The sequence below is a fragment of the Oryzias latipes genome, chromosome 9 (assembly GCF_002234675.1).
Source record: "Oryzias latipes chromosome 9, ASM223467v1".
NCBI classification, from domain to species: Eukaryota; Metazoa; Chordata; class Actinopteri; order Beloniformes; family Adrianichthyidae; genus Oryzias; species Oryzias latipes.
The window spans coordinates 26,560,899-26,582,426 of NC_019867.2; the positions used below are offsets into that span (position 1 = coordinate 26,560,899).

Below are 21,528 nucleotides of genomic sequence, written 5' to 3' on the forward strand. Positions count from 1 at the left end.
ATGTGTTTATATTTAACATTTTCTTTTAACAGTTTTCTTTTTCCCTCCTGTAGGGTCAACACTTAAGTAATTGATCAATAATTTCTCCCTGTGGAGACGGAAAATACTTTGTTTCATGCAAAAATATTAGTTTTGATTCTTAATTAATTTATGTTATGTTAGAGAAAGGGTTTTACCATATTGTGTATTTATTATTTTTTAAGATTTACAGATAGTAAATATAGTTTTTATTCTTATTTTGTTAATATTATTTACTAAACAACTTATAAAATAGTGTATTAACATATATTTATATTTATATATTTTTTAAACGTATTAACAATGTTGTTTCTTTAGTTAGTAATTCAGAGTAATTTACCAAAATTATAGCACAAACCTTAAAATAAATAAAGAAAGAAAAAATAAAAAGAAAGAAAAGGAAAGGAATAAAAACGTCTTTTCCAGGATAGCCAAAGGCGGAACCTTTGATAAACAACAGTTTCCCACCGGAACTCGGGTTTTGCAGTACATTGCACAAACCCCTTTAGCAGGAAACTAATAGAATTGATACACCATGGCAGAGGTAAGATATGGGTTTGCTTTGGACATATTTACTCTGTATTTTACGTTTATGAACTTAGTAATCTAAAATAGAGGAACTGTTGTGGCTTTTATCAGTTATATTTGATATAGTAGTCCTGGATTAAAAACTAATCGTCATAACAAACCAGGTAACATACTTGTTTACTGATCAGCAATTTAAGTAATGGTTACGAGGAATGCCTTTGGCTGTAACTTTTATTGGGAAAAAAACCAAATCATTTTCATAATGTGTCCCAGGGAATCTAAGTATTGTTTATGTAACAAACAAGGTGCCGAGTAAACAAGAACTGGGGCAGGCGGAGTAAAGTAAACAAGCTAATGTGTGGTTAGCTCATTTTCTGCCGGGCGGTCTATTTGTTTTATCTGTTGATAAAACCTCTTCTTTTGGTAACTATGATAAGCGTAACGTGGAATTCAAATGAGCTGACTCTTGTTGCTCTGTTTTTAGACAGCAGAGACTAAATCGTTTTTTTTCCGACGCTTTCCCTGAAGTCCAGCGGAGGTTTTTTGTCGACAATTTTGAGCATTTCCGGTTTACTTTATTTACTTTGCTTTTATTTTGGTCGGTGCCCAAAAAAAGGTTAATCAAACATGGATAATAATAATAATAATAATAATAATAATAATAATAATAGTAATAATAATAATAATAATAATAATAATAATAAATAATTAGGTTACTTAAATAAATCCTAAAATCTCTTGATTTTTGGCTTACAAAGAATTTTTTTTAACAACTTTATTGCACATTATGCCATTTAACAAGAAAGTACTTTTAGGTATGCAATAAAAAAAACACAACAGCATATATCAAATACACATCTGTAACATACAGAGGAACAAGAATAGAAATAGAAATAAGCCAGGGGGTTAAACTCTATGAAAAAATACTGAATCTATCACATACAGACAATGTTCTGATTGCTTTTTGCTTATCTGAATTTCGAATACTGTTGATATATTGACCTAAATAACAAAGGAATACACTGAAACAGGGTTTTCTACCAGAAAATTAACATTTATGGATATGGAATTTAGCCAAAATGAGTAAAAGATTTAAAAGTAAACCAGAGTCCTTTTGCATATGTTTTGATATTAGACCCAACAAGACATCTTTCCAGAACAAGACAAAACAAGAATCAATTTTATCATTAATAAAATCACACAACTTCTGCCAAAACACCTTCACTTTGGGACAATACCAGAAAAGATGAATAACTGTTTCAGGGGGAATTACAACCAAAACTACAAAATGTCTCAATGTTTAACTTAAATCTATTTTGAATAAACATTTACAAAGAATTGTTCTTACCCCCCAAAGTAATTGTACCATCATCACTTTTTACGTGTAACATTTCATTTGATTTTTTCCCCACAAAATGTCTTTTTAAACATTGAAATTTTCAGCTGCTGAAAACCATCTGCACTTTTCGTAAAGATCTGCCCATATTTTTCTGCTCTACTGCTGGCGTATACTTGTATAGCGCTTTTCTACCTACAAGGCCCAAAGCGCTTTACAGTCACAGTCCCATTCACCCAGTCACACACACATTCACACACTGGTGGTGGCTCCGCTGCCGAACACTGGCGCCAACCTCCCACCAGAGGCAAGGTGGGGTTCTGATACTCAAACGTGTTTCACCTGTAGCTGAGTTTTGTCATCTTGGAAGGAGGACATCACTAAAGAAACTTCCAAGAATAAAGGAATTGTTTGCGTACTGTTACACAGCTACTTGAATGTCTAAAAAACTACTTTCGATCCCTGAATTTGAGGTTTGATAGTGGGACACAGGTGCTATTTCTAGGGTTGCAGAACAAATGTTTCCAATGTTTTGCTATGAGTACTGGTAAAATTACCTGTTGGGGCTTAAAAATGGAACATGACTTTTCAGTTCAGTGAAAAAATATCAAAAAGCTCACAGTCTTGTTTATTTCCTTTCCTGTCTTTACTTTAAGTATATATTTGAGATATAATTTCTTGGTGTTTATCAGACTCAAGTTAAAACATATTGTCTGAAAAAAAAATTAACTGAATACCAACAATGAAGCAGGATTTGATAATTAACGTGTTCTGATGTATTCTTTGTTTTTTTTTTAAGAACACTTCAACACAACCTTGATCTGGAATTCCTTATTTTTAACATAACAGAACTGTGTCAAGTGTCTTTATAGCTGTTTGTATGCTCTCTGTCTATGATGAAAGTTGATAGAAACATGGCATTCAATGGCCAATCATTACACAATTGTTTGCTACCTCTAATAGGTCACAAGTGGGGTTTCAGACCGGCAACAGTAACTTGTGGAGGACAATCAAATATATAAATAAATGTCTCTACTTTTTAATACCTGGTTCTTCCTGATCAAAGTTAAAGGAAGCAGCTGGGATTGCAGCTGCAGAGCGAGGAAAGATTTGAAATTCATTTATAGAGCCACAATTACATAAACCACCATAGATTCTTACATGTAGGGTTGTCTTTAACCAACCTGTCGTAGATGTTTTTGGGCTCCAAGGACTAACCATTTATTACAAACTCCACACCAAAACTCCTGTTCTTTACCAACCTCCACTGTTCAACCTTTTTAGCCCTTTATTTTAAGAGGTTTTTGTTTACGATCGTGCAGATTTACATGTTTTTATGGAAGATATGTTTGTCATAAATGGGCTCCATGTTGTTTTGCTCTCTCTTGATACTTATAGCTTGTCTTTTGAACATATAACTGTGGCATTCCTGGACAACATTAGACAGGACTGAAAAATTCCAGTCTGTGCTTCCTACATCTAATTATTGTAGGGATCACCACTCAGTGTTCATAAATAAACAGTTCAGATCATTTTTCCTCTTCCCCCTGAAAAGTTGAACAATTCACATTTTTTTATTATTGGACACTAGGATCTTCAATGATGTCAGATGTGTCATGGTCTTGTACTAATTTGTTGGCCCTTTTTTTTCTGCAGACACACAGTTTGCAGGACTTGAGACATCAGGCGGCCGTTATAGCCAAAGTCTTCATTCAGAGAGATTACACCAATGGGACGTTGTGTCAGTTCCAAACCAAGTTCCCTTCAGAGCTGGAGACCAAGGTAGGAAGGAAGACCTTCTGGTCAACTGTCAATAAAAACTAAATATGACTTCTAATTTCAGTTACAGCTTCACATATTACTTTTTAAGTTTTTAACTCTTTATGTTTGTGTGTTTTGGCATGTACCTGTCTCCTAGGAGACATGTTCTTCTATTTTAACGTGGAAGATGTCTACTTCCAAACATTTTTCCTCAATGTTTTATTTAACATTATACAAAAGTTTGAAACATTTCTAATATTTGAACCTGATCTATATGCAAGCATGTTTAATATAAAAGGTATTGTAAAAATAGTTTATGAGGCATTTAACACCAGAGTTTTAGCTCTCATTCTTTCGACTGCCGTAACCCTTCAACCGTTTAGCAATTAGCGTTACGCCAGTGGATTGTAAAGAGGAGAAAAGCTGCTTTGCGCTGATATGCAACACTTTACAGCAGTGAAGTCTTTATGCAAGCAACGTAAATCAGCTCATTTGGACCCGGAGGAAAGTGGATTTGCGCAAATCCGATACAGAAATAGTTTTTTTTTCCCCACGTCAGATTCAGCTGATTTACCGTGATCATAAATCGGTGGGATATTTATGATATGTCAAAGAGCAAGGGCGTTTGAAAAAAGAATTTTCAGCAGTCTCTTCAATGTCCGCATTGAGCTTGAGGGCTGTGTGAAGTGTGGAAATGGACAACAGACAGACATAAGCTGGGTTGTTAAGGAGAAGGAGCAGGGTGATGACATGGAACAGCCTCTATGCAATGTATCACAGATCAGCTATTTAACAGGACTTTCCAGCCAGTCACTCGGAGGTTCCATTGACTTTTTTTTTCTCTGACCTTAGTCTGCTGTCTCTTTTTTCAATATTCATTGTGTTTAGTGACTGGTACAACTTAGCCAACCTTTTCTTCATCATAAAAAGTATTTACCACCATGGAGCGCCGTAGCTTCATCTAGTTTTGATAGAAATCTTTATCCGTCTGTTTCAGACAAGAAGTTCAACTCTGAGTCACAGCCTCTAAAATGAAAAATTAAAGGTTCTTGATGGCAGGTGCCAGAAAGCCTGAGACCATTGATGAATTGGATCTTTTGTTGCATTCCTTTGGAATAAAGGAGCAGAACGTTGGAGGACTTTCAGAGGCTCATGAGGTTCCTGGCTGACAACACACATTCTCCTTGAATCATCAGACCCGTTCCAAATGCCAGCGCGGAACTACTGTTGACCTGTCAGCCGAAACAGCTCGAATCCCATCGTTGTCCGTCTTTCAGTTTGTAGCCAAAAACACTATTCTACTGATTTAAAAACAACCAGAGCACGCTACGACCTCACCTAAAGTCCATCTGTGCCATTTAAGACAAAAAAACTGATCATAGTTTCTTCCTGTATGCTTGGTTTGTGTGAGGCTCTCGCAGCGTTCCAGCAGTTATTAAGTGGAAACATTCACCGATCACATAGCCGAGCTTTCCCAATCATTTCAGGAGTTAATTCCAAATGCAGGAAGGAGGCCCAGTATTTAAATGATGAATGGCTAGTCCAAAATAAATTCCGTTCTTCATTTATCCAGCGTGCAATAGAACGCCTTAGGTGTCCTGCACACTAACTGTGGTTGAAATACACCTGGATGTGTGCTCTTTTGTTAACCATTAGCTTAATGGTGTTTCTGTTGTCTTTTTTTTTTGGTTTAGATTGACAAACAGCAGTTTGAAGAGACCGTGAGGACGCTAAACAACCTTTATGCAGAAGCAGAGAAGCTGGGCAGCCAGTCGTATGTTGAAGGGTGTCTGGCGTGTCTCACAGCTTATACCATCTTTCTGTGCATGGAAACACACTACGAAAAGGTGGGTTAGCATTTCTCCTGCTTTGGCTTCGAGTAAGTCATCTTTATTCTGTCTAGATTGAAAATAAACAAAGAACACATGAAAACTTTTGAGTCTCTTTTGAAAAGATTCTTTAGTTTAAATTGACACGTTTCTGGTATTCTTTATTTCAGCCTTAGATTGAAGTGTTACAAATATTTTTTCATGCGATGATGATTTTAATGACTTTCTTTTGACCACAATGATTGTCAATGAAATATGTAACATGACGTTAAAATACGGTTTTCCCTGTTTCTTTATCGCAGGGGTTGCGTTCTAAAAATAACCCGTGGTGGGAAAATCAGCAAAGTAGGACTGAGGATCGTTACCTAGGTGTCTATCTGAATCGAGTATTAAATCAAAACCAACGATTGAACCACAATTCTTTATACTTAACATAAATATAACTGAATGTTTTCTATATGGATGTTTTTTTTATTGGATTTATGAAAACTGAAATTATATGCATTTAAGTTTTTTACCCTTATTTATAACAAGATTGGAATCAACAAAAAATTAATGGTAATTATAAATAATATCAAACTAAAGTTTTTTGTCAACCTCCTGCTTAACTTCAGCAGTAAACAAAACCTAAATATTACTGTTGCTTTGTTTCATTTAACAAGATCGATGACAAGAAGAAAATATATAAAAACACAGCAACACCAAATGAAAATGACTCTGTAGAAACTTGAGATGAAGATTTTCGTAAAATTCCGAAATTCATAATCAAAGTTTATTTTATTTTTCTTGTTTTGTTATTCATATCTTTTTTTTTAAATTAATGTAAAGCAAAGTTGCTTTATTCAGAACTTAGTAAACTAAACTCCAGTCTTTATTTTTTTTCATCTACGAAAAGCACTAAATACTTTTATTCATCTAAAAACAAGAAGCTTCACCAAAGTTTGACTTTGAGATCTATTTTCTTCCAGTATCAGTTTTGTGTTTTGTTTGTTTGGTTTATGTTAAATCCAACATCATCTTCATTTTACAGCACCAACTACATTGCCTGAAGTTTATTTCCACTACACTCCCATTAGATTGATAAAGATTGCGAAGGATCAATCATTGCAATCATTTGTACTCGTATTTTCAGGAACAGATCACAGATATCCGAGTGTTTGAATACTCTTTACAGCCTAAAGGCCTGTTCACACCGGGACGAATTTCGCCCGTGATTTTCGCCGATGTTTAACGCCTCGTGACTAAACAAAGGGCACCAATGTGAGTGTGCACACCGACCCGAAAAAACACCACGCGTCAAAGCGTCACTTTTTAAAAAATGCCTCGGGTTCATTTTTTTGGTTTGACGCGTCACGTCGAAATCTATATGACCAATGAGAATGGCGCTTTTGCACACGTGTCTGGAGCTTCTGAAGTTACAGTAAAACACAACTTGGGGTCGCTCAAATACAAAACTGCCTTGCTGAGCCCACATACCAGCGAAGAAGAAAGACGCCAAGTATCGTCTACACTGCCACGAGGAAATAATGACGGACATTTTAAAATATCCCCGAACCAAGCACCAGCTGGAGCATATGGTGCTTGAAATATTCATGTTTTCTTTGTATGATTCTGACAAGCGCGTAAATACTTGCTCTCTTCTTCTGAGGGAAAAGCGACTTTAAGAAGCGTAAAGTTGCGCAGCACCACCTTGTGTACAGGAGTATTTCTGTTTTATATTATGCGCCATCTAATGTCAGGGAATGAAATTGCATGTTCGCTCGGCTCATCGTCAGCGAAAATTGCCTGGGTGTGAACACAAAAAACGTGGCGAAAAACGCTGGCGAATAACGGCTGGCGAATATTCGTCCCGGTGTGTAAGGGCCTTTAGTTTGAAGGCTGTAAAACTCCTCACTACACGCTTTCTACACTTTACTCACAAAGACAATGACATTTTCCCACTTTTCTCTCTCGTTGAAGCTCTGAGTTCTAACATTTGTAGAAAAGTCAGTCCAGTTTTATTATCAAAGATCTGATCGTGATTGAAGGTTTCTGTCAATTTATCAAATCAAAGGCGAGAAACATTCTTGCAGCCAGACCTGACAATTTACCTTTAATCCTGTAGATCTGTTTTGTAATAGAAATATGTAACTATCTAATATGTCATAGAACATAGAACATTCAGACCACAGACAGAAAAATCTTTATACTTTTAACTTTGTGGTCTGTTCTTTTTTGGAAACGGATTCCAAAAGCAATTGTGACAGAGCTCATTTAGACAACAGAGGCGTTTAGCCGATTTGAACATCTTCATAAGACGATTTAAGAGACACTTTGGCCAAATGTCCAGAAAATAACATTTTTTGGGAGAAAATCAACAACAGAGGAATCTGCTCCGTCAGACCCACAGTTACCCAATACTCGGTTAATAAAGCAGCTCAGTCAAACTTGGCAAGACATGACATTCCTGGTCCATATGCTGCAATTCCCTGAACCGTACCATCTTTCATACATCAGTGGCTCACTCACTGAATAAACCACAATATTTTTTTTTTATTTTTTTTTTTATTCTTCAGTTGTGCTGTCTTGGAAGTATAAGCAAGCAGGCTGTTTTGTTCAGTCGAACACAAAATCCAAGCTCTTCAGGAAGCAAACAGATCAAAATAGCCACTATTATTAATTCAAATGGCATCTAAAACATGTTTTGTTTACTTTCAGGTTCTAAAGAAGATTGCAAAGTATATTCAGGAGCAGAATGACAAGGTCTACGCACCGCGAGGCCTCCTCCTCACCGACCCCCTTGAACGAGGCCTGCGAGTTGTATCCTTGCCTTTGTTCAGAACAAGCGAAGCATTTCTTCTTCAGTGCTTTTCTTTCAAATGCAAAGTCCATGCAGAAACTAACATCCTTACAAGAAAAACCCAACTGGATTGATTAGGACGAATGCCAATGTCTGAATGTTTGAGGCAACTTTACCTTATTAAACCAAACATATGATCAACGAAGCAGGGTTCTTGAACCAGACCAAGGATCTAATAGTTGTGGTGATTGGAAACCTTTTTCCCCTCCATTTACCACTGTATGAATGGAGAAAGCAGCCTGCAGGAAACATGATGCTATGAGGGGGAAACTATAAAAGAACGAGATAAAAGTTGCATATAATCCATAGCATCTGCATAAAATCAGCGGGTACACCGTTGGCTGTCCAAGCATGTGTGGGGTGACTCAACATACCAGTAAATCTCAACTGGGTGGTAATTGGAGATTAAGGATGGAGAGAAAAAAACAAAATATAAGTAAAATTGTTCACAGCTGGGCTTTGTTCCCCCTCCTGCCTATGATTTTTATAGGACTGACAGCGATCTGGAATATTTCTGCAACACTGTCTGGCTGCTGGGCTCACTTTGGCTCAAAAGCATTCGGAGACTGACAGGAATATTTCACCTATAGACTAATTTTTAGTATTTGAGCCAAAAAATGGGGGATTGTTTGTTATTTTCTCAGGATATGTCTGTTTTACTTTTGGGACCCCACATTTGTTTTAACCAGGGTAGCCAAAATATTAAAAGCTTCGCTTAAAAATGTTCTGTAGTTTAAATCCACCTCTCACTCTGGCTAAATAAACAAATGATCCATTTTCTTAAAAACTTTCTTTCCTCCCTGAAAGCCATAGTTGCTGTTCTCATAGCCATCACAGCACTTAGTGATGCCAGAGCTCCAACGAAAAAGAGCATTGGCTTAGGAGGAGAGTGTTCTACATATCCAACCCGTGGGTTAAGACTGGTACTGGTCTGTGGGACACTTGGTACTGTTTTATTTTGGGAAAACAACTGGGTTCTCGCTACCACATCCAACTCAGTCTCGATGCAAGTCGCTCGGTCACGTGTTGAAAATCCATCCACTACTTCCTTAAAGTGGCTGCACCCCAAAAAAAAAACAGCTAGCAAAGTTAACAAAAAACAAACATGTGGAAAGTTGCTGAAAAACATTCAGTAAGGAAACAGAAGAACAGACTTCAGCTTCAAATGAAAGGATTCTGCATTTAACAGACAAAAACCAAGAGTCAAAACCTGTAATCGAAATATGGATTTACTGTTTTTTTTATGGAGGATGAAGATAAACTTTACCCACAAAATTATTAAGAAAATAAAAAACAGACACCGACTTCAGCCCTGTATAGCCCAGTCTGTGAAAATACTGGGATATTTGATCGGTCTTTGGCCTGAAAAAGGTTGAAAGTCACTGCTTGTGATATACAGTAGATATGTAAGGGATAATGCCTGATGGGTACTTCCATGAAGTCCGTTCATTTTTAATAATGGACACCTCATCAGGCATTATCCCACTTATAACATGGTCGCTTACGAAAGAAATGTGTATTCAATCAATTAATAGTACTTTAATCATGTTTTTTATTGTGTGTATAAATAGCTTTACCACTCAAAGCGAACTATTTGATACGTGGTGCGATGCTTTGTGATGGTAACAACCTCGTTAAAGGAAAGACACATGCTGATTGTCATGATACGTTTAAAAAGCATCAGTTCTGAGAGAAAGTTTACCTCTTACCTCTCGTTTTTGTCTAGATGATGAAGCAAACTTTTTTTTTTTAAAGAAGCAAAGTCTAAATAGTTCAGTTCCTCCTCGTGTCTCATCTCCTCCTCCTTGAATTATTTTCTCTCTTTCTCCTCTGCAGCATCCAAGTCTTCAAAACGATCAAATTAACCAAACAGGTTAAAGGAAACTTTTAAATCACTTGTCTTTTCCATTGTCTTGCTGTTGTAATAAACTATAGAATAAGGTATGACAACTTGTGTTTTTTTGTTGTTCTTTTTCTTTTCTTTTATATACTAATGGTTCTAATACCAACTGGGGTTTAGGGCAGCGCAGTGATGTAGCTTTTTGACCGGAAATGATCTTTTAGATGTGGTAGATCACTTTTTAATCCACACCCTGCAGCCAATCAGAATCGAGTATTTAGCCGGACCGTGGCATAATTGTTAAATATGTGTTACTTGTGTTTGTATTTTGCTTAGTGCCATAGATCTTTTTGTTTCTCCTTTCCATTTTCTTATTTGATCAAAATAAAAGAATTAAGAATGAAAATCCTTGTTTAAAAAAACAAGTTTCAAAATGACTTTGTAACAAAAAACTAGAGCAATGCTGAAACACTACGGGGCGTTCTGTTGCAGTTTCACTTAAAATAACATTACTCTTATTTTTCTATGTAAGATCTGAAGGAGGAGCTCAGAGTTTTCTGCTAATCCATTCATTTGGACATTTGTTTGTAGATGTACATTTGTTTTAAAAGGAAAAAGGGATGATTCATTTTTTTCCCTCGCTAAATGTTAACCTTTTCCTTGACCCTTTTCCTCAAGATTGAGATCACCATCTTTGAAGACAGGAGTCTGACTCAATAAAAGTGGATGGTGAGTCTCATGGTGCTACAAATCAAAAGCTGATGCTTTACTCATCAGTTTAAGGGTTTTCTTACTGGAAAACTTTGGCCCATGCTCAAAATGGCTTAGTTCATCACTTTTGGTCGTGGTCATTTGGCGTTTTAACAATTAAAAATATGTTTCACAGCCTTTTTTTAACACTTGAACGCCAATAATTGTTTTATAGCTTTTAAAGGGCCTATACCATGTAAAATCAACTTTTTAAGCTTTTAAATAAGAGAAGATAAGATATTCTTTATTGATCCCGCATTGGGGAAATTCAATTGGTACAGCAGATCAGTGCTTCAATTCAATTCAATAGTATTTGTATTGCCCAAATTCACAACAGTTGTCTCAATGGGCTTTCGTATAGGTAATTGAAAAAGTTAAACATAAAATCAAAAGGATCATGAATACATAGAATTCAATAGTAAAATACTAAATTGAACTAACAAACTGACTAAGCTATACTGGCATCCCTGCCCTTAGACCCCCTTCGCGGTAAAAAAAAACTCCTAAAAAAACGGATTCCGGAAAAACCGAAGAAACCTCAGGGGTGCCCACATGAAGGAGGGATTCTCCCCCAGGACGGACAGGCAATTTACCAGAACTCATAGAGAAGAATTAACTTATCTAACGCTACAACTACACATTTAAAGTCCAGCAGACGAGCTTCATCCAGATGGAGATGGGGGGACGGTTGGGGGCGCTGAGACGAGCCGTAGACAGGATCAACAGCCAGGTGTCAGAGCAGGAGCAGAGACGAGGTACACGGTCAGGAACAGAGCAGAGACGAGCCAGCGGCAGGATCCACAGCCAGGTGTAGGAGCAGCAGCAGAGACGAGCCAGAGACGAGGTACACGGTCAGGCACAGGAGCAGGAACAGCCCCTTCCAGGAAGAGGCTGCGCTGCTAGCCCCGCTCCCTTTCTAACACATATACACCCACTTTCTCCATGGAACTAACAGTGATTGGCAAAATGCTTCCTTTTATATGCACAATATGCACATCCATCTTCGCAAAATTTTGTGATGTTGTTTGTTTTCGTGGGTGAAATGCAAACACGCTGCCGAAGCTGAGTCTCGGTTGACGTCTAAAATTGGCGGTACCAACAAAGACAGAAAAGCTGTGCCTCAGAGATTGAGTAGTTTTGCTTCCAAGTAAGAAAAATAACAGCAAAAAGAACTCATATTTCATTTAAAAATTGTTCTTTCTGCTCTTTTCAATTACTTTACTGTCGCATTCCTAAACATCTTTTTCTCCAATTTCTGGATGTTTGTGATGTTAGCTTTAAAAATGTTTGCACTTTTGTGTTGACTTGTTGGGATTCATTTGCATTTTTCCCCCCAAAAGTTTGTGTTTTAGAGTTTTTGAATTCATGCAGATGATAGATGGAGCTGAGATTTTTTATTTATTACAGCACATAAAACAGAACCAATGGCAGTTATTATTCAATCGAAAACAGATCTAAAAGTGAGGATAGAGTTATGATCTTAACAAAACCACCAACAAAGGGCCTTTAAATTGTGTTCAATCATGTCTTTCCATGTTCTCAGGATTTCAAACACAGCTTAAACAGTACATACTTAAGAGATGAAAAACTTTTTTCTGTCTTAGTGGTTAGATTAAGTGCGGAAAACAACTGTAACAAAGTTGACATTAATGATATTGTCATTCTTTTTTTTTTTTTTTTTAGATATTTTCAAAATTGCACACAGACAGAGTTGTTGATGTTTAATGGACTCGTAACTTTCAATTTCACCTTCATGTTTGCCTTCCAATGTAAATATAAAAACTTCTTTGTACTCCTAATGCTCCGTTTATAATAAATGCAGAGTTTATCTCACAGTTTAGTAAAAGACTAAAGAAAAACTGACTTCCCATTTGCCTAAAGCCATAGACCCAACTTCCCCTACAGGTGGAGGCGGGCTGTCTGCAGACAGAAAAGGAGCAAACCTGGATGAGGCATGGGGGTGGCCCACATGAAATATCAAGGTCATAGACCGCTCAATGAGCCAGTAGAGCCAAGCATTCTGTGGGCAACACTTATACAACACAAAATTAGACAGGGTGAAACGCGGGCACATCGTTCATGTTTCTTTTTCGTTTTAACCCCCCCATAAATCCTGCACACTGCACAAGAGACCAGTAAATGTTCAAGTGATGGTATGGGCTCCTTACTTGACTGTTAAAAATCAGGAAAATATACAATCAGTCTAATATAGTTTGCGTGGACATCCTAAAGGTGTCCTACCGGCACTTACAAATCACCTGGACACCCTGTCCCTGCAGTATTTGTGCACAATCAGTAAGGAGCCAGTGCACACACCTCATTAATGACTAGAGTAAGGGCACCATATGAAAGCATCCCCCAAACACCTTGAGTGTCACATACAACCGTTACAGTTGTATGACTAAGGCATAACTCAATGTGTTTGTGAGAGTTTGTGTAAACGGAAATCTGCCTATTTTTTCACCATCAGTATTTCATTGCCTTTTTAAAAAGAAATGTTGACTTCCTAGTCTTTTTAGGAGATGAGGTAAAATATTATCAATGAACTATAATATGAAATTGATTGTGTGACCATCCTTCTGGACAGACTGCTGTCTGTCATTCTACAGTAAAAGTCTAGAGGAGTTTCCCACTTTTTCTTGAGTGAAAACCAGTTCACTTTAAGTTGAGACCTTGTGGCTCTTAGAGACTGCAAAATATTTGTGACTTGGTCAAAGATTGGTACCGTAATATTAATGATTCACAAAACAGATGTAATAAAATTGAAAAATGCCTTACCAGAAGACATCTGGAGAAGCAAGTTGAGTTTGAAAAGAAGTTGACCACAGATTTGTAAAATAGCACCTGAACAAACAACAACAGCTCTGAACAACTCTGATAATGTTTGACCAAAAATCCACATCTGACAAAACCAACGGGGGGTGAAGAGGTAGAGCGGTCGACCTCTTGCGGGTTTGGTACCTGCTCTGCATGCCCATGTGCCGAAGTGTCTTTGAGCAAGACACTGAACCCCACATAGATACTGGTGGTTATAGTTTGGCGCCATTGTTCAGCGGCGGAGCTGCCATTAGTGTCTGAATGTGTGTGCATGGGTGAGTGGAATTGTGGTTGTAAAGCGATTTGGGACTTCAAAGAAGATAGTAAAGCGCTATATAAGTAGACGTCAATTATCCTTTACAAACTACAACAAATCAGCAAAACTATTAGGCATAGTGGTGGGAGGAAAGAGATTTAAGCTTTAAATACCAAAGTTTTCAAGGTAAAACGACTGTTCTACAGCTGCAGCATATTCAGAACAGGAGTTTAAACCATAGTCAAGGGAACTGATCACATCATCACATTCTCAGTGTATGCTAATAGTTTAGCATACTAGTCTAAACACTTGGCAGATCTCCTTGTACACAAACCAGTTGGGACCTGGGATCAGTTGCTACCTTGGCTCAAAACCAAACCAAGTGAATCTGCTTTTTAAATTGAACATGATCAGACAGCAGTGGTCCCCAGCACAGCGATAAATCAACAACAGGATGACAAAATGTTAGGAATGATGGTTCTGGCCACAGTCAGTCCAGCAGTCCTTTGGCCTCAGTGTACAAAAGAGTTAGCCATAAACTGTAATACATCTGTCACACATAGAACATGACTGAGGTTTTTGGCAAAACTGCATCTATGATGTAGATAACTGTTAGACATATGAGAAATTACGTGCTGCGTTTGCCCTGATGTGTAAATCCTCTGAGTCAAAGGAGGGTGTGCGCTCTCTTTCTCATGACGATTCCAAGTCACCAGGAACACACAGTGGAACTGCATGTTTGGTTGATGTGAAAGATGTATTATGTATTCCAACAGACGGAGTGTTCCCCACATTCCCCGCTGTTGTGAAATAAGTGTAATCAAAAGCATTCCTCAGTGGTATCCCACAACACACTTTGTTTTCTTAAAATGCTTTAAGCTTTTAGGACATCACAGTATGATCCTCAACCGCAGATGGCTTTTAAATATCCATAGATCTTCAACGTTGTCAGCGGCCTCAAGAGCACAACTCATCCCAATAAATTGTTTCAGTCTTTCACTGTAAAACTCCTTTGTTTTCTTTTTTTTTTTTCTTAAATCCAAAGGAAGACAGGGAAGCTAATTTGAAATGCGGTGGGCCAAGATTTGTGGATCTGGACCTGCGTGCGTACTGAAGCACAGAGATTAGTGTGGGCTCCTCTGTAGATCTGTACATCTGGCAGTTGTGATGAGTGGCAACATTTTTACAGACCCAGCAGATGAATAAAACATATGCCTATTGACACACAGATGCATGCGGTGATTCATAGACGTTTTTGGAGTTGCAGTTGAGGGACTTGGTGCTGCTGAGGAATATAAACCCAGAGAGATTTTAGAAGTAGCTGTTGGTCGAAAAGATATTTGGCTATTCTTTCCAGTCAAATAGGAGGTAGCCTAAAGTCATTCCTCATCTCTCAAATATCACTTTATACAAGGGCTTATCAATGGTTTTATTATTGGTCTCTAAAGGCTTTAGAGTACTTGACCCTTTCCATCTTTTTGTGGCTAAAGGACTTCAGATTTTTGGGTTTCTGGGAGTCTGCCAGATGAATGTGAACCATGAAGTAGAAAGACTGCAGCACAGAGAAAAACAGGCTTAGTTTAAATAAGCACTTGAGCGCCGAGGATCTATTTGGGACTTGCAACGCTAACTGAGTTCTGACATCCTTTCCAAAAGGCGCTGTGCTCCTGATAAGGTGTCATTTTGTTCCTTGCACCAACTCGTCTTCACAGCTTGCCAGAAAGCCTCTGGAGTTAGGCAGCACGCAGCGAGACAGAACGCCGTGTCAGTTGAGAATGTTCAGCAAGGTGAGGCCGAGAAAGCAATGCATCATTAGTCTGTTGTTGTCGTTGACTACAATTAGTTTTCTCTCAGTTGTCAAGTTCATTTTTTTATACATGTCAAAGCAAAGATTAATTTTTGTCCAGGTGTCACTTTTTTGGATTTCTGTTAATACCGTGGATTGTAAATTATCCCAAAAACATTTGCTTAATGCTTTTTTTTTCATTTCCAAAATGTATTTATACGTGTGTTTGCTTGCCAGACATCTGATGATAGAGATGACTTAGTCAAATATTTGTGTATGCCATGCCAGCTATCTCAGTGCTCTCCGCTTGGTGAATGCGCAAACAGAAACCTAAGACCAACAATTACTGTCACTCAACTCAGATTTCAGTCCTGACTGAGTGATTATAGTAGATTTGATCACGTTTCCACAGTATTTGAAGGTATTAACTAAACAGGGAGTCCATCGACCCTCTCCCATCTATCTGGAGTCAGGAGAACGAGGTCGCATTTATAGCAGAGGTGCCCAGAGGTCCTTTACTATTGAACCGTCCTCCTGTTCTAGAGAGACAGTCCCTCCCACATATTCTGGGTCTTTCTCCCAGTGGGACATGTCCAGAATACCTCTCTAGTGAAGTGTCTTAATAGTTGACTGAGCCACCTCAACTGGCCTCTTGATGTAAAGCAGGGTTGCCAAAGCCTGGTTCTTGAGACCCAGCCTGTCTTACACGTCTCTGCACTGCTTTCTGCCATGTTCTCATTCTGTTTGAGTAAACACACTTGATCCAGGTAATCAGCTGCAAGACATGCAGGAAGAACTGGAAAACAGGGTGATAGATCTCGAGGACCAGGACTGGACAGCCGTGATGTAGAGGAACAATGGCTCTACTCTGAGCTTCTCCCTGGTGACCAAGATCCACAACCTATCTGCGTCCAGCCACCCTGCAGAGCAAACATTTTTCAGCTGCCCATATCTGGGGTCTTTTTCCTTTGGTCATGAAGTTCAGCGGATGATCGTAGGTTAGGGTAAAAAACATAGATTGACCAGTAAATTGAGAGCTTTGCCTTTTGGCTCAGCTCCTTCCTTACTAAAATGGATCAATTCAAAAACAGCATTATTGCAGCCCCTGCACCACTCCACCTGTCAGTCTCACGCTTCATCTAAGAATGAGGCGTTAGACCTTACATACCTTAGTCACAACTGCCTTTACGCCTGAATAAGGCTGTCTGCATGCCTCGTCTTCATGTACGAGGCATGCATGTGGCTCGCACAAAATATTAAGATCGCAGACGACACGGTGAGTCCGGAAGGCGAAAATGTTCATGCACATCTTTTGCAATGGGCATTCTGCGGCTGTCAGGCTGCAATGAACGCTTAAGCAATCCAAAAGGTTAACTAAGGGGGAGGTAGGTGAGAAGGCGGCACATTGTATGAATTTCCTTGTTTCAACCTTAAACCCTGCGCAGGGAGCTTGTTGGTGCTGTTCAAGTGATGAGTGTGTGCTCCTTGATTAAAGCCTGGGTGTTAGAATTTCTGGGTGCGTCTTACGGGCACTTGTGTATCACATGCAGCACACCGTGTCTGCAGCATTTGGACACAGTCAGTAAGGAGCCAGTAGGTGAGCCGACTAAAGAGTGGAGTAAGGCCACCGTACAACGGCGTCACTTGTACGTCAGAAGTGTAAATGTAAATGTAAATGTAACATACTTTTTTTCTTACAAAAACTTCACAATACACTTACCACACGCATGGCAACGTATGTTTCACTTTCATAACGTTCCTTTAAGTAGCCGTTCAAGCCTAAAGGGAACTGGAAGACACACCTGTGCTCCCCTTAAGATGCAGCTGCACCTCCCTACAACCCAAAAACCCATAGCACTGGTATGGGTGCGTGTGACTAAGGCATAAAATCCTCCATTTGAGGCTCTGCACCTACCCAGAGGGGAAAGCACCCCTTTCTGGTCAACCTGAACCTGAACAACATAGGTTTACTTTTTAATAAAACCTTTTCTTCTTGAAAGTGCTGTGTACATGAGGTTTTTAAATTAGCTTTGCCACAAATTCTCCTTTTTTTTTTTGTTATGTCTGGATAAAAATAAATGTGTCAACTGATGATTCAAAAACTTGACACATATATTCAAACATATGTTCCCCATACTTGGATACATTTATTTAAATTCTTAAAATTTGTATTGTGGTGTTTTTAATAGTGATCAGTTTCACTCCTGAGCCACTGCAGCTTTTTATGTTTCCGCTCTATTGTTGTTGTTTTTATATTTTTTATTTTCTAGCAATAATAAGATCTTAATGATGGCCAACTTGTGTTCTTGTTCCAGCTGCAGCTGTTTGGCTGAGCAGAGCCTCCGGATATGCAGGGGCTCAGCAGCAAAGCCTTGAGGAACTCCAGGGCCTGCGTCCTTAATACAGTGTCTCTACAATCTGCCCTTATCACCACTCATAATGTGCATGTCTTATCCTTCATGGTGACCAAAAGGGGTTTTAGTTTTTTAGCACACGAAAGCATTTTTTTTCTCCTCCCTTTTATTGTTGTCATAGTTTCAAATTGTTTATTTATCCAAAAGAAATTGACATAAAGGGTAAATCTACCTCATTTAAATTTTTGGGGGGATTCCCCCATCTTTTTGTCTGTTGCAAAATTAGATTATTTCTGTTATTAATATTTTTTTTTAACGTTTAGTTTAGCTCCTCCAGACTCTTCGCAGTAATTAAGTAGATTATTCAAACTCACTGTGTGCTGTCAACTGTCTTTTAAATTATTTTCTATTTGCTAAGTTGATGCTTTAAAAAAAAACTTTAACTCTTGAAATATACTAGTTACACATTTTAGCATAAATGCAGAGCTTTACTTCCATTCCCTCAGTGATTAAATATTGTTCTTGAATGTCATATTGTTAAAGTGCACGTATTAATCTAAGATTCAAAGTAATTTGCATTTAATAATGTTGTACATTTTGTGATGTATTGATAATTTATTCATATCCAATGATATTCTTGTAGTCTCTGGAGTTGTTATTGCCTTTGCCTGACGTATTTAAAGTGCTCTTGCTAGCTGACGGTGCCTAGAATGTCCCTCTTTTAGTTTGAAGGCCTGTTCACACTACACATATCTTTGAATCCACAGTTCATTTAAACTGCAAAGAATCTATTCATTTGTTGATTTATAATGTCCCCAATTGGCTTTATTGATGTTGGAAAGATCTGCAAAGGGTGAGAGGTAAAATAACTTCATAATGTTTGAGTTTCATGGAACCCAGAGTTCTAACTCTGTTTTCCTTCCTGAGTAGAGAACCTGCTTTCCTCTTTTGTAGAAACGTCTACTTTCATGGACTGTGTTTTAAGGCCACTTTGCCATGGAGCCCAATTCAGAATTCAGTTTACGTTTTTTTGTCTTTTATATGAAAAGCTAAAAAATAATAATGCAAAAAGTCTACTTTTCTTTTGGGACAGGTCACAAATCCCAAAACGGTGTGGATGTGATGCAGACAAGCACATTTTCATACCCTTTCCTCCAAGGGAGTATTCTTGTCGAGGTTGGGTTTGCATTTTTAACAGAATGTTGATCAATTATCATGATATTTGGTAGTTTGACAAATACTACACTGTTTCTGCTGAAATAAAGTGCAGTTTTTCAGAAAAACTCAGTGAAAAAACCCTTCAGGACACAGATTGTCACATAAAGCACAAATAAGCTTAAAGTTATAGTCCTGTAACACGAGTTGTCATAGAGAACGCAACCTGTTTCTAAATTGTGTTTAAATGTGTCTTTATTGAAAAAAATATTCCCACTTGTTTACCCACTCCCTGGTATGATGGGAGGTGTTTTCATCAGCTAAAATTGGAACAAATACTCTGCTTTTTTTCATAATGACATACTCTCTTGTCTTGCTCCATTTCAGTGTAGTTTGGCATCCATCAAATCTGTCTCCTGTATGCAGCTCGTTCAAAACGCTGCCAATGACTCCTCGCTGCTTCTACCAAGTGAGATCCAAATCCAATTCAAGGATATTAAACACAATTCAGTCAGCTATCTTTAAGCCTATATCAAATAAATTCACCATTACATTTATTTAGTTAAATCATTCTTTTAAACCCTAAATGGTAGAGATTCAGCATCTATTACAGGGATTTTAACAGCACACTCTTCTGTACTGCATCCTGCGCTCTGACCAAGCTGCTCCTTTAACTAACATCTTACATTTGTATTTTATTGACCTACTTTGTTTTATTCCGTTGTGTCTTGTCTTGTGTTTATTTTAAAAAGTACTTAAGTCAGAATCTGTAAATGTTTGAAATAAATTTGGACTAAACTGCAACATTGATTGAAAAGAATGGAGCAGATGAATCATTATTTCCCATAGATGCTGTTTATGAGTGTTATTTATGTTCTCTCCACATGTTTAAGATACTAAGCTGCAACTCGTCTGATTTCTGTAGAAATTTAAACAGCTCATGTTCACCCATTGACTGCATGTGCATGAGGACTGGACTGACTAACTCCTCCCCCCTGGTGTTCCAAACAGGAAGTGCCCATTGGTTGCAAAAAGCCAAAATCCCATAGACTTCTATTAAAATAAGCAGTCATTCTATTAGTCAGGATAACCATTCGTGCTCTGATACATTTTTTTGACATGTTCTTGATCATCCTAGTTTTTTTCATGAAATTCTTTTGCAAATTTTTCAAGTTATAAGCTGATCAATCAAATGCCTCAGTAAAATTATGTGGTCTCATGTCAAACGTTCAAAAAGCCCATTTCAGTGAAAGGGGTGTGGACTCCAAATAGATCACTCCTAATTGGCTGGAGTGGTTGCCATAGATAAGGCTCACTCAGACTGACTTGGACTAATTGTTGCTTACTGACGATACCTGATTCTAGCATGGCGGTCTACGTATCGTGAAAAAGAAAGGCAACCGAACGTAAGCCATTTTTTATGGGTGATGTCACACTCGCTCGAGAGGGCCTGGCTGACATCAACGACCAGAACTGGAAGTCCTCAATGCAAAAGTCCCCCCTAATCCCTAGAAAAAAACATTATTTTAACTGGAAATCCTAAGAGTTTCAGTTTTTCTCGTTTTAAGCATTGATAAAAGTTTTTTTCTTTTTTTACAATTCTGAACACTTGGTTTAGTAAAGAAGTAAGGTTGGACCCCATCATCCAGATTAAGTGCACACTCCATACAGCACTCCCAGAAGCAGGGTCCCGGGGCACTCTCGTCCAGACCCCAGGCCTCCACACACCTAGTGTGTATCTCCCAGTAAAGAAGTGGTTAAGATTGGGGTCTTTTTGGGGAGCTAAGGCTTCAATACAGTAAAATTAATTTATAGGGGGAAGGACTGGTCCAGTTTAGGGTCCCTCCCAGTTTAGGGTTAGGGTTGTAATCCAGGGGCAACAGTTTAGGGGCTAGGATTGGAGCCGGGGGTAATATTCCATAGGCAAATGTATTTGTAGGGGGTGGGTTAGAGTTGGTCTCTTTTGAGGAAAGGCTTCAATTTGGCGTCAGATTTATTTTGGGGAGTGGTTTGTTAAGGTAAGGGTCATCCCTCCCCAGCTATGCTTAGAAGTGTAATCCAGGGCTCACCTTTAGTCCAGGGTTAGGGTAGATGGTATAGTTTCCGCTTATGGCCAGTGATATCAGGCACCATCTTGTCTGCAGCCAGGGGCCTCATTTATAAACGTTGCGTACGCACAAAAGAAGGCGTACGCCACTCTCTACGCAATAGTTGAGATTTATAAAAAGCAAACTTGTCGGGAAAATGTGCGGTCCTTCA

At 38.4% G+C, this 21,528-nt stretch overlaps 1 protein-coding gene across 5 annotated transcripts in view; it reads left to right on the forward strand.

The window, feature by feature from the left end:
• Positions 1-477: 477 nt before the first annotated feature.
• Positions 478-21,528, forward strand: part of golga7 (golgin A7) — a 31,488-nt gene continuing 10,437 nt past the window's right edge. For 3 of the 5 annotated variants that reach the window (XM_011479578.3, XM_011479577.3, XM_020706235.2), the window contains exons 1-5: positions 478-562; positions 3,539-3,664; positions 5,338-5,490; positions 8,170-8,271; positions 10,830-10,880. In XM_011479578.3, coding sequence (XP_011477880.1) covers positions 554-562; positions 3,539-3,664; positions 5,338-5,490; positions 8,170-8,271; positions 10,830-10,871 — 432 coding nt within the window. In that variant the 5' untranslated portion in view covers positions 478-553 and the 3' untranslated portion in view covers positions 10,872-10,880. Of the gene's footprint in view, positions 563-3,538; positions 3,665-5,337; positions 5,491-8,169; positions 10,259-10,829; positions 10,881-18,075; positions 20,087-21,528 lie in introns of those variants that run through there. The other 2 variants (XM_004072779.4, XM_011479576.3) reach the window with 2 other exon arrangements.